The 14,563-nt window shown below is 37.8% G+C and overlaps 1 protein-coding gene across 1 annotated transcript in view; it reads left to right on the top strand.

Annotated features, from left to right (window-relative positions):
- The window catches only part of LOC107569210 (neurexin-3b-beta), a 76,209-nt gene that overhangs the window by 48,474 nt on the left and 13,172 nt on the right, over positions 1-14,563 (top strand). The window contains exons 4-5 of the mRNA XM_016255231.1: positions 1,548-1,637; positions 2,702-3,012. Coding sequence (XP_016110717.1) covers positions 1,548-1,637; positions 2,702-3,012 — 401 coding nt within the window. The remainder of the gene's footprint in view (positions 1-1,547; positions 1,638-2,701; positions 3,013-14,563) is intronic.

Raw genomic sequence — 14,563 nt, 5'->3', positions numbered from 1 at the left:
AGACATCGGCATCCCTGGAAGCTGCTTATTTCCCCCCACCCCCACCCTCACCCCTTTACCTCCCCCATATCCCCCCTGCTCAGCCAGCAGTAACCAGCCCACTTTGAAGCCCTTTTTCTGCCTATTTAAAAAGGAAAGCACAAGAAAAGCGGGGGCCTTGAATCGCCACCGGCCTCGTCCATTTCACATCACTGTCACTGCAGAACCTTTGTGTTTCTGAATAGCACTCCTATTCTATGCACCTTTTTCTCTTTCTAGTTCTGAGAAGGTACGCTGTGACTCAGCGCTCAGTGACTTATTTAGCTAAGTGAGATGTGTTGAGTAACTTTGCTCTTTTGAAGTCCCTCTCAAGCTGTAGGGTTTTTCTTCTACTTTTTCTTTTTACTATTACAACCTATTCTGAGTACTGCTGTAAAGTATATTTCCCCCCCCCCGCTTGGTGTACATGAAAATGCATAGGAACTAAAAAATTTAATTCTGTAATCATCTACTTACCCTCATGTTGAATGTTACTTACCCAGCATGAAGAGTGTTCATGCTGCTATTTTTCATGCAATGAAGTGAGTGGGTACAGATGCTGTTGAGTTTGAAAAACCTTTTAAAAAGCAGCATAAAAACATTATGAAAGTGACTTGTACACTTGCACTATATGACTTGTTCACTGTATTATCGTACTTATAGTTCAAAGTATGAAAAATAATCAGTTTAATATCCTTTAGTTTGAAAGACAGACATGCCATTTCATTCATTATGACCAACATTCATCTAATTCATGTTCATGTGCTTGAAATATGAAGTGCAGCTGGACGTGACACACAGTAAATACACCCAAGATGGCAAATATTAGATCACTCTTGCAGCCCTAACACCTCACTCCAGTCGGAGAAAGTGTAACAAAGTACAAATAATGGCAAAATATTCAAGCGGCCCAATGCCTCAGAGGGCTTCCAGGGACCCTGCAGCAGCAGGCCTCACACCATGCTGTAATGACCTCATCTGTATGCAGTGTCTTCCTCAAATCTGTGTCATCACAAGCTTTATTTCCCATCAGGTTTAGAGCTTCTACACATTATCTATTTTATTTCTGTCTCTCTCTCTTTCTCATTCACTCCCTTTCGCTCATTACCTTACCTTAATAGTTCGTAAAGAGTTCCTTGGCACCTTGAAAAGTAAAAGCATATGATGTCCAGTGGGAAAACAGTTACACCTCATTTGATTGCTGAGCGGTAGATCACCTGTTACAGACGCTCAGTGGAAATGCAGTTTGAAATGAATTGTTAGTATGTCTCGCTTTAACGGTTGTCTGTATTTTGTCTTAAAGTCTGAATGTGGTCCGTGATTCTTCTTGCAATAATTATGTGTTAAACTGTTTATTTAGTTGGCTACTATTTAATAAAAATGCCTTATAATCTTACAACTGAAGAAAACCTTACAATGAAACCTAAACTGCCTATGATAACAAGACCTAAATCATTTTAAACACGGCTAAACCTTCTTAAACAGTGTATAAATGTGCAATGTGCTAAGATGTCTTTCAAACTTTAAAGGCAACAGCGACAATGAGCGTTATCAAATGGCTAATAAGAAAATCCCGTTCAAATATACCCGGCCGGTCGAAGATTGGCTACATGAGAAAGGTAACCCTCACAAGACCTCAGTGTTTTTTTCGTTGATTTTAATTTGCGTTCATATGCTCCTTGTCATGTCGTTTCGTTATATTTTTGTCCAACCAGGTCTGATGATTTTTTGCTTACCTTTTTTACTCCTTTTGCCACTAATTAACCTAAAATGTTCATAATTTACTTCCCTTCCCATTACGTAATATTTTCGTTGAGTATTATTTTTTATGTGGATTGTGATCCTCTTTTGTTATTTCCATCAGATCATTGACCAGTTAAAGGGACTGGTAACTAAGAATAACACTGCATAAGTACGTAGCTTCTGGACTCCAACTTTAAATCTAAACCAAAACTCAACAAAAGTCAGGATGTTTGTTTTTAATTTTCTTTGGAATGATCTTCCACAGTGGTAATGTTAGTGGTCGAATAATCCAAAAACCCAACCCTTAATGCAGCACGTTTCCAAAGACAACAAATTGGTGCTGAAATGAAATGCCAGTTTGCTGACTAATGCAGTTTTGTGTTTGAAGCCGGTGATGAAATCGACCGACACCTCTTCAGTTTCATTCAAAAACAGGATGGAAGGGCGGGGTGACCATTTATCAAATTTAACATTAAAGTCCTTTGGATTATTAAATGCGTTTAAAGATCATTGCCTAAACTACATAAGATGATTATAAAGTCCCTTTAACACTGTCTAAAACCACATTGAAATCCCATTAGTGGTTCTACATGCATGAATCAACATGATATTCCTTTGAAATGTATGAGATGAGCTTTCTTCCTTGCCCACTGTAATATAGAATTGTAAATGTGTAATAGTCTTAATTGGCCTGCATTTCTATTTCTAATCATATGAGAAACCATTTGGAATTTGCCCCAAAAGGTTTGCATGAGAAGCACCTCACAGTGAACAAGAAAAAAAAAAGTTAATCTTAATTTTTAATACTATGCTTGGATGTTAAAAGATAGCCCATTAATGATAACATTAATCAATTAGCTAAATTAAAATAAATAAATAAAATAAAATAAGTAATATAAACCATTCTGATTGTGTCTTCCTTCACTGGTCTTCCCCTCAGGTCGTCAGTTGACCATTTTTAACACCCAAGCCACCATCTCAATAGGCGGTAATGACCGCAAGCGACCATATCAAGGCCAGCTCTCTGGTCTATATTACAATGGCCTGAAGGTTCTCAACATGGCAGCTGAAGGTCATGCTAACATCAAGATAAATGGCAGTGTAAGACTGGTGGGGGATGTGCCCACCAGCAGAAGTCCCTCACGTACCACCACCTCCATGCCCCCAGAGATGTCCACCACCTTCATCGAGACCACCACCACCCTGTCAACCACCACTACCCGCAAACAGCGCTCACCACCTACAATTCAGGTAAGATCCATTGATTTTCTCCATTTAGTCTCCTTAAACCAAGAATGTAGACAAAATTGTGAGGGTGGCCAAATACTCAACAGTGTAAAAACGTGTTTATTGTGCATTTATGTTTTCATGTAAGACACGAGAATTTAAGAGACCTCATGTCTAAACTCTCGCATCTGGCTTCTTAGTATTGAAGCTATCGAAATTTTCCAATGAGATATGGTGAGTCTGTGTCCAGCTTTCAAAAGTTTTGTTTATGTTATGTAAAATATGTAAAAAAATAAAATAAAAAGAAGAAGAAGAAAGATTGGGGGGGAGGGGGGATTATCATCTCATGTTGTTCCAAACCTTTATGTCTTAATTTCTTCTGTGTTACCCTCTGCCTTAGCCATGGCAAGAACAATGGAGTTTACCATTAAAAGCATTATACCTTATGGGACTAGTGTGCCAAAAAGTCAGCATTTGTGTGCTCCAAATAAGGGGAAGATTATCAGTGAATAACATCTTATTTTAGTTTGTTCCTCACACAAAGCTATCATTATCATTTGTTTTAGAAAACATTGAAACTTTTTGATAATTTTATACAACTTTTGTTTCATTTTGGAGCTTGGCACTATAAAACACTATTTTGTGTTTCACAGAATAAGGAAAATAATAAAGTTTTGGAACGATATAAGGATGCATATATGATAACTATCTTCCCTGGGGCTGAGCAAAGCACTTCTATCTGTGCTGTACTATACAGTATGTGCTGTTTAGATGCCTTGTGGAGTGTCAACTACCATAATGCTTTCTTTAACACAGTCTGACATGAGGCCAATGAATGTCTGATCGTGCAGACATTTCATTGATGCGAGGGGAAAAATTGAAGCAGCAGTCTTCGTATTAAAGCCATAACTCTCCCTAGGGCACCGCTCACCGACAGGCCAAGAAGACTTATTCTCTCACCTTTAAACAGATCAACCAGCATAATAATAACCTCTCATGTCAGTGCTGACTGCAGTGTGACTTCATCAGTGCGTTGACAACCCAACTATTGATAAGAGCCCTCAAACTCATGCAGATAATTTCAGGACATGAAGGCGCTTTGTCCTTCTTGGCCTTTTGGCCATCTATATTTCCAGTAAGACAAGAGCTGGACATGAACTCACATCACCCATGTCTTAACATGTCAACTAGTAGGTCACATCCCTGAGTGAATGTTATTTATATATTGTGTTAGGATATTATAACTGTTACCTCACAGCAACTCAGGAGATCATTCTGTATGGATTGTTCTTTCCATATTGGAGTGGCTCATCTGAATACTTCAATTTCCCCCACAATCCAAATACTTAGAGGTTAGGAGAACTAGAGACTGCAGTAAGTATGAGTGAGAGTGTGAATGTATGTATCTGTCTGTGTATTTTAGCCCTGTGATGGACAGCCCACCTGTTATGCTTAAAGATGCTGGGATAGAGTCCAGCATTCCTGTGACCAAATGGATGAATGTTAGTGCATGCTTTTGGTCTGTGCTTTTGCTGAGTAAGGTATAATCCTGGATTAACATCTTTGTTGGTCCTGGAATAATATCAGAATTAAGTGATGTAGGATTAGGTTTGGGGGTTTAGGACTTGGCTAAGGTTGAAGGCTGGGGACTGTACCATTCTGATCGACCAATCACTGCCCCTTGAGTTAGTTGGGGTTAGGTTAGGTTAGGGTTAGGACAATGTATGCTTTGCAATATTATTGTCAATGAAAGTGCTACAGTGCGCTCATGATGAAAGCTAATTAATGCATTCTAAAAGAGATTCAATGAAACAAATCACTAATTTTATGAGCACTATATTTTTCTACTTTGATTAGTAAATGTTTTAAGACACTCTCACATTAATAGCAAAATTAGAGATTCAGGTTTTGACCACAACATCTTTAATAAATAGTCAAAATACTTCTACAGGAATGTTCCCACTCCAGCAAGATCGCCATTTTCTAAGACTCTCCCAGATCAATTTCTAGGCCCTCAGGCAGTTTGATTCATGCTGTGCCCACAAATTAATTTTCCATAGGTCTCATTTTTAGTGCTCCCTTGCTGAATGTCAGCATAGACAGAAAGTGAAGTACCTGTAGAAGCTGACAGGTTTTCCACCCCCTGAGGGTCCCAGGCTGTGACCGATGTTGGGCTGTTCTGAGTGGTTTGGGGTCTAGTGGCTACACTTGTAAGGTGCTATTTGGCACAGTCCTCTGACTCCCCACCCATGCACGTCACCCCAGGGTCCGACAAATAAGAGGTGTGCGATCATATTTTATCCATAGACGGATTGAGCTGATCCAGGCAGGAACAGTAGAGCAGTCTCACACTTAATTAATGATGGGACACCTGGGAGAGGTCTTGCCTCACACTTGATCTCTGGTAGAAGAGGGTGACTGGTGAGAGTGTGCATATCCATTCATCTCCAGCAAGGGCTATTCACTGTGCCCCGGGCTGCTGTCTGCTCAATGATGCTTCTACACACTAGGGAACAACAGAAGCAAGAGGCATTGTAGAAATGCTGACATGACAGAAGACCACACTGAGCATGTTAACAGATACACACACAACCACATGTTGTTTAGTGGTGGTAGCGTTTTGTTTTGGGGGTTTTTTCCACAGAGGGTGCAATCAGCGACTTTGAAGGAGCAATAATAGGAGCATCAATACTAATAGCTGCAAGCAGTTGTGCAGCATATTCGGTTTTTCTAGATGTAGTTAGGCTGTAAGCATTTTTCTCAACCTGGGTGTCTCAGGGACAAATGTGTCTGAAGGTAAAGGGTACATTCCCTCTTTTAGCTTTCTGAATGCTGTAGCTTTGTGTGAAAGAACAGATTTACAGTTTGTGTAAAAGAACAGATTTGAGTTCTGGCATGGCATAGGCATTCTCTTTTTATAGCGGAATATTTAGTTAAATGCTAGCATCTGAAATCATGTTGAATTTAATGTAAATTGTATTTGTGCCAAATAGATTATTGCATTTGAAATAATATTGTTGGATTGTCGTGTATTTAAAAAATATATTGTTCCCGTTCTTCAGTAACACTTTATATTTGAGAATACTATTGATATTACTAGCCCCGCACGCTCGCTATGACTTATTCATTTGAAGTTTGAAACAGCTTTCACTTAAGAGCATTCTCATTCCTCTGCAATCCATGTGCCATTTTATGATCTCAGGGTGTTGCTGATTCATAGCAACTCACACGCATAACAATACCTATATGTTGTCACTTCAGCCTGAACTTCATTGCCTTATGGCTCTGCAGTGGTTGCCTTGCGTGTGTAAATTAAAATCATGTAAAGGTCAGCAGCAACGAGGTACTTGTTTGCGATCCGCGTGGTAATTTCACTTCCTACTCTTTTTCTCATGCCGCACACAGAGAGATGGATGCTGGGTGCCTTGGGACAGCTTGGTGGTCCCAATTACATGAAGGTGGCAGATGGATGGGGGACTTCCAGGTTGAAGGGCTCATTAAAAAAAAGCATGCAGGGGATGGGTGCGAACATGTGGCCCAGGGAAGCAACAATCCTCTGCTCTGCATGAGTATACACAATCGCCTCAATCTATCTCATCTCCCCTGACACTGAGAAGCTAAAGGTGTTACAAAAACAAATAGCAGCATTAATGTAAGCATGTAACACAAAGTCTCGTACAACAGCTTGTGTAAAAAGTATTGGTAAAGTAACTTTTATACTGTAGTTGTCAAACTGTTCATGATTAAGTAGTTCAACTATCAAGGTACCCTTTTACCTAGTTATCTTAACTAAAAACTGTAAATAAAAAGTATCTGACTGCTCAGTCCCCAAAATGTATTATATTGCCCCCAAAAGTGATTAAGTTAGATCTGTAGTACCATTGCAGTTTACATTTTAGACCAGGGCTCTGAACTTTATTTTGCAAAAGCGTTACAGTTTTCTTTATTTTACAGTTTTCTTTATTTTGCAAAAGCTTGACAGTTTTGAATGATGTCTTGCTTCTATCTGTGCAACCAACCAGCATTGGTATGACTATTGCGCCGGCGCCTCACGCGCACACAGACACAACATATTTTGTGACATTGCAGCCTGTTTATTATCAGAATAAAATACAGAAACATATAAAAGAAACATATCAAAAGTAACACTGACTGCTCCGTTGTACAATCTGTTGCATTCAGCGTGACCAGTGCCTCACTGTGCTGAGGGATGAAGGATGATGTTCGATATGAGTGAAGTACAAAGCCTACATAGCCTATTACATGTATAATTACATAGCCTAGTAAATAATATTTTAACATCCAGATACGTCGCGAATATGGAAACATTTGGATTTGTGCGGAATGAGAGAGGTAGTCATCAGTTTCACCTTAAATTAATTTGTTTTTGGCTTGAGGTTTATATAGCCTAAATGCTTTAAATCGTTTTAACTTTACAGGGTTTTTTTGTGGAGAGAAGGAAACTAATAGCTGTTTATAATGTTTGTAAACATTTTGCTTTACCAGCATTTTAGCCTAAATTATTTTTTATGTAAGAATAAAATGCGTTAAAATATTGATTCTGCTCGGAGTGCACCGTATAATTACATAGCCTAGTAAATAATATTTTAACATCCAGATACGTCGCGAATATGGAAACATTTGGATTTGTGCGGAATGAGAGAGGTAGTCATCAGTTTCACCTTAAATTAATTTGTTTTTGGCTTGAGGTTTATATAGCCTAAATGCTTTAAATCGTTTTAACTTTACAGGGTTTTTTTGTGGAGAGAAGGAAACTAATAGCTGTTTATAATGTTTGTAAACATTTTGCTTTACCAGCATTTTAGCCTAAATTATTTTTTTATGTAAGAATAAAATGCGTTAAAATATTGATTCTGCTCGGAGTGCACCAACTGATTTTTATTTAATTTTTTCTAGTTTTCAAGCCCTGTTTTAGACACAGTATTGCAGTTATTTGTCAACTTTTGCTCAGTAAACAAAACCGTTCCAAACAAAACAACATGGCTGAATGAATCAGCTTTTATTTGAAGTAATTGAGTAAATGATTCAAAGACTCTCAGAATGACATTCTGCCTGAAATATGCAAAAGCAAGTCGACTGATAAAAACAGTCCCTGTGCATGCAGGATTGTATATCAGCACTCTTGAAATTTCACACAGCCAATTTGATTTGAGGGCAGGAAGTAATTGCTGCATAGTATTAGTTATATATAATTACTATGATTATTATTTATGTAATTGACAACAAAAATAGATTCATATGAATTGGTGAGATCAAAATTGATCAATTCACTAAAATGAAATGCATTATAAGAGCTATGAAAGCATGGACATTTTAGATTTATTATCATTCAGTACTAGGAACCATGATTTTATTATATGCTCAACATACATGGTCATACATGATTTTAAGATGAATGGAATTATCATTGTTGACAATATCGCTCAGTTTCAGTATAGGTCTTGGCTGGAGTAGATGTAAATGGAAGCCGTTGAGTGCTGAATCCCACATTGTGCTCACTGAAAGTCCCTTTGAGCTCAAACTCCCTGCAAGATCAGTATTCAGATCAGCACCACTCACATTTAGCCTCTCGAGCCAGTGATAGGATGACAGTGAGTATATAAGCACAGGGTAAACACACTGCGGTCTCTTTCTGATGCTGTAATGAAACATCTCAAGAATGATTTATTGTCTGAATGTGGCTGCTGTCTGGACAATGGTTCGGAAGCTTACAGATGTCAGCTTAAATAAGCTAATGAAATAGACGCTTTTTCTAGAAGAACTAAAAGAGCATTTACATTCATGTCCAGCTTTGCAGGTTGTGATTTGAGTGTTTGTCTTGACAAAGTACGAAGACTAGATTTTGATTTAAAAATAAGGAGATAATTAATTGCTTTCCATGAAGGTAGTGCCATGATGAATTTAAAAGCAAGAAGATATGTCGTATGGTCTACTTTTATGGTTTGATTGAGTTAATTTTCATTGTTTGGAAAAGAGCATCTCAGACATTCTGCATTGCATCTTACACATAGAGTAATATGGGTTTGGAATGACATGAGGCAATGTCATTGCTTACTTTATCAGTGACATTGATTACTTTATCATCTAGTAAACAATGATTTTAGCAGTTGATTTCTTTTAGCAGTTGATTGAAGTGTTATCAAATTTGCTTATCCTTTCATTTTAATGTTTTCAGAAATTTGCCTCAAATCTCAAATTACCTAGAGTTCAGCATTAGCAGTGAAATCTCTTCTTCTTGGATAACAGACTTTTCTATAATCCTTGTGGATTCCAATCCTCTGTGTCCTTTGCCCCTCTCTGCCTCGTCTCTGTCCTGTGTGTCTCTGCCCAGATTTCCCTTTCACTCTGCATCTCCATTACACACGGAGCCACACGCAGTAACTGGACGCTTAATTTTTTCCTGTCCTGATCTCGGGCTGTAATTGAAACATCCTGTTGGGCCCATGTCGCTCTCTAATTTTAGTCAGTGAGTCTCAGTGCGATGAGGGCAGTTCTGTACGACTGTTTGTCACCACTTCTCTGATGACCTTGCACACTGCGGCAGGGGAGTGATTAAAGATCAAGGCCAAAGACCATTTCCTTTGCCGTGGAAGATAAATGGCCCTGTTTGAAATTGCCTGCTATGGCTTGGAACAATTAGAGTGTGCTGAGGGGAGTCGCAGGCATGTGCTGTGTATGAAAGAAGGTGCACAAATACACTTCACATCTCTAAAACCAAATCTGTTTTTTTTTTACACTGCTCTACTCATTTGGAATTAACGATGCAGCTGATGCAAACGTGTAGGACACACGTACAAAATAATACAGAATTGCAACTGATATGCATGATTTTGTACAATTTTAGTATAATATTTAATTTAAATGTATAATATTTTGAAATGTGTTTGTAAAATAGGAAGAAAAATCTTTTTGCCTAAGGGCTAACAAAATAAGCTTACTTAAAGTGCCCCTATTATGACATTTCCAATATTGCCATTCATGCAGTGTGTAATGTAGCTATATGTGAATGTAAACTATCTGCAAAGTTGTAAAGCTGAAAGTGCACTATAATAAAGTTATTGTCTCCCAAAATAAAGAATCGACTCTGAACAGCTGAAACGAGTTGTTAGTATTAATTTAGTAATAGTAGTAGTAATTTGAATCCCACTTCCGTGACGGCTACATGTCACGGGGTAACACATTTGCATAATGCGCGCCTATGTTCTACGTTGGCCGGCAGCGAACAACTTGATCCCGTCCACAAACACGTCATTTTACTGACGACTGCTTCTCCAATCTCGGCGAGTTCAACGCAGAATTCACAAAATGCTTGCTGTTGAAAGATGGATCAGTATCCTGTTTATTTGGACCAGCTGCTCCACTGAATCACAACCTGTAAGTATGATAAATAATAGATGTTAATATTTTCTATAGAGCGTTCAAAATACAGAACTATTGAAATAGGCGTATTGTTTCCGAAACGCGCTGTACGCCGTAGACCAATCACAACAGACTATGCCATCTGACCAATCAGAGCAGAGCAGGCTCACAGAAAGGAGTGGTTTAGAGAAACTGAATCTTTGAACTGCTTCGAACTAATCGTTTGAGAATCACTGGAAAATGAGGTGATATTAAATGCATATTTTGAGAAAACGAAAGCATTTTTTGAGCTTGCATGCATGTAATCCTATTGTAGGAGACTCCCATAACAATATTAGGAACCGTAAAAATGGCATAATAGGGGCACTTTATATACTTTCTGAGAACTAATCATAATATGTACACTCTTAAAAATAAAGGTGCTTCAAAAGGTTCTTCACAGCGATGCCATAGAAGAACCATTTTTGGTTCCACAAAGAACCATTCAGTCAAAGGTTCTTTAAAGAACCATCTCTTTCTTACCGTTTTATAATCTGAAAAACCATTTTTCACCACAAAGAACCTTTTGTGAAACAGAAAGGTTCTTCAGATGTTAAAGGTTCTTTATGGAACCATTTAGACAAAAAAGTTCTTCTATGGCATCGTGAAGCACCTTTATTTTTAAGAGTGTAATATCTTTTTTTTCTGAATAAAAAATCTTGATAAAGCAGATTGTATCTGTATTTGTTTTGGTGCTGGAATTTCATTAACCTCCTCACCTAAAAGGAAATTGCAGGTATTATATTGCTATGGCTCTTCTATCCAGAAAGCAGAAAATAATGTTGAATTTAGATTACAAATGCATTACGACCACACTCCACAAATGTCAATATTAGATCTTATCCAGGCAACACAATGTTTAGGGTTGAGGAATGAAGAATGAATTCTGCAATGCCACTGATTTATTTTCATGTATTTACTGTTCTCAATACACACTGTTTCGTTGGAAACAGGGAACATTGGCCAGGCTCCTAAAGGATACAATACAATGCTTTGTCACGTCTATAATGCAGTGTTACATATTCAAACTCCTGTAGGACACTCGGTGAAGGTGACATTAGCCAGACAACAATGCATATCATTCTGATCTTGCTTTTTCTTCTGACCGTCCCAGAAGACAGGCTTGAGCAAAAAGACTTGTTGCAGGCCTTTGACAGGAATACGGCCTGACGGCATCGATCCTTTGTAATACAAGCTTTTCTCGTGTCTGTCTGTCAAAGCCAAGATCTGACATGATAATGCAGATCAGAAGTGACCCGATCGAAACAAGTGCTTCCGGCACTGAGATGGCTATCTTGTTGGGAATGACAGAGCAGTAGAGTGAGAGTCGATATTTGTTTCTGGAAGTGTTTGCATTGTAGAGGTGAAAGTGAACATGTGAAACAGACCTTCTGCAGTCTAAATGAGTCGACTCTCTGGCTATTCACAGTGCTATATCCTCCGCCCACTCATCTTCCAGGGCTTTGGCTTCTAGTAGACACTGGCTTTCGAGAAATAGCTGAATATTTTTGATGCGTTGCACTGATGACTGTACTCACCAGGGTGCTCCTATTACAGGCCATTAAAGTTATTAAATATGACATGACCACATAGCCATGGCATTGCACAATCTCCATCATATCAGCACTCTGAACATTCTAGAACTCCTGGCGTCTAGTCCCTCATGACTTCATGTGTACTGTGAGAGAATGGGGAAATGAAGAATGGAGAATGATTTCCACACAAAATGAGGAATATTTTGCTCCCAAAATAAGTTTTTGTATGGCATGGCGATTTTGTGACAAAATTGGATTTAGCCAGCTGTGAAATCGTTTTTTGTAAAGTACGCCAGCTAGGGAGAGTAGATTTGATGTCACAGTGAAAACAGGCTCATCATTGTCAAGCATGCTATAAATTCTGTCTTATTCCCGATACCTTGCCATTTCATTTTCTTTTTGAAAGAACTTTGTCGTGTATGTGACAAAGGTAGGCTACTGTGAATTCAGTTTGCTTTATGTCCACGAAGCAGTTCCCTTTACATGCATTTTGGTTACTGCATATTTAGTTTTGTATTATAGCAGCAAAACTCAAGAGCGTGTTTTTTTGAATGTGAGAAATTGTCATATTAATATTCGTACTTGTAAGTTGAAATTTACCCTCACAGCTCTGATGTGAAATGCTGAATCTCTCGATTTGCATACAGGGACAATAATCAAAACTAATAATTGCACATGTGTAAATTAAGCCAATACATTCATCTTGGTGTCAGTTTATCTTCTGAAATTTAATTTAATGGCATTTTGAAGAAGTACATAAAGATTTTTACATACCACCTCTCACGTGTGGTCATAATGGGGAGAAAACATTCCTATTGTAATTACACAATTCATGAACTTCACCAGCATCATCATATTGCTCGTTCTGAATCAGATCCAAAGTAACTGGTAACTTACTACTTGAGTAGTCTTTTCATTGGATACTTTTTAACTCTTACTCAAAGTAATTATTGACATTATTACTTTTACTTCTACTTGAGTAACTATTTCTATTCATATGTGTACTTTTATGATGTACAGAGTTGCTATGTTTTAAATCAGTCTCTTAGGATGTACCATTTTAGCTATGATAGTGCCCTTACAGAGAATAGACAGCAAAGCAGCGCAAGTTTTTTAAAGATAGCCGTAATCTGAGGTTTGTTCTGCTAGATTGTAGACTTGTACATTAAGACAAGATGTGTTATTAAGTCTACCCTTTACTTAAACAGAATACACTTTGTTGTTCTGAAGCTGAGTAGTTCACTCTAGGCAGTCTGGAATTGCTTTTGTATTGGACTCATATTTTAGCTGTGGTCACAAACAGTAGATGAGACATTAGTGTTGTCTCTATGGTGCTCTGTGCGGGCAGAAAGTTATTTCTGAGCTGTTAAGGTCTGGACTAGCCTGTCCTCTGACACCACTTCTGTGACTGGTCATGCACGAACACATCTGTCAAATCTCTGCTGTGATTTCACACTCTGGGAAACTGTAGTGAACAGCAGTAAGGAACTACGGGGGGTGAGGACCCTCTGATCTTGAGGAGGTTTGTCAATGCCACATCTGCTGGTAATGTGACAGGATCACATCTGAATTAACTGTCACTTGGCTGGATCAGTATCATGTTATACAGCACCATTATAACAGCAATATGTCAATTCCTTTGAGAATGAATTTCCATGCTAGTCCTAGCTGGTCTAGCTTTCGCCATTCTGCTAACCTGCAAAAAATTGCTGAATTAAGCAGATTTTGAGAATCTGTTGATTAAGATACTTTTTGCACAAAGCATTTACAAACAATCACTGCTCAAACCCTAAACCTAACATTAGACAGAAATCTACAGAGGTATTATAGCAGCAAAACTCGAGAACATGTTGTTTTGAATGTGAGAAATTGTCATATTAATTTTTGTACTTGTAAGTTGAAATTTACCCTCACAGCTCTGATGTGAAAAGCTGAATCTCTCGATTTGCATACAGAGACAATAATCAAAACTAATAGTTACACATGTGTAAATTAAGCCAATACATTCGTCTTGGTATTCAAGTATTATCTGGCAGACAAATAATGTAACATCTTTTATATGTTTATCTTATTATATATTGCGGAGAATATATGCGGCTGTATTATGTTGAACCACTTTATTTAATGACCATTAAGGCCAATATAAAGCTGTTAAGGCATAAGTGAAAATGAAACAGGATAAAAACTGATGCAGGTAAGGGAGTAACTTAACAATAATATGATATGATAATATTCAAAAATATGATTATTTAAAAAAAAAAAAACGTTTTCTCTTTATTTATTCCTTCCCTTTTCTAGCTTGTACTTATTTGGACAATGCCTAAAACTTGGTATTTCAAGCACTTCCTGTGTCTGTTTGCCTCTTTAAGAAGAATCAATTTATGTATTCCCCAATTGTAAGTCGCTTTGGATAAAAGCGTGGGCAAAATGACAATGTAAATGTAAATATGAGTGTAATAGGCTATTGCAAGTACACCAAAGAATGTAGGCCAATGCATAAAATTCATACTGAACTTGATTAAAAAATGTTGCTTATTGTATTCAGCAGAAGCCTTCAAGTTTAACTTTAACAGTAATATTTACATGTGTAGTTGTTTTTAATCTAAAATTTTACTTATATG

This window comes from Sinocyclocheilus grahami, unplaced genomic scaffold (genome assembly GCF_001515645.1).
Source record: "Sinocyclocheilus grahami isolate Dianchi unplaced genomic scaffold, SAMN03320097.WGS_v1.1 scaffold1323.1, whole genome shotgun sequence".
NCBI lineage: Eukaryota > Metazoa > Chordata > Actinopteri > Cypriniformes > Cyprinidae > Sinocyclocheilus > Sinocyclocheilus grahami.
This window is presented reverse-complemented; position numbering and strand designations above follow the sequence as displayed.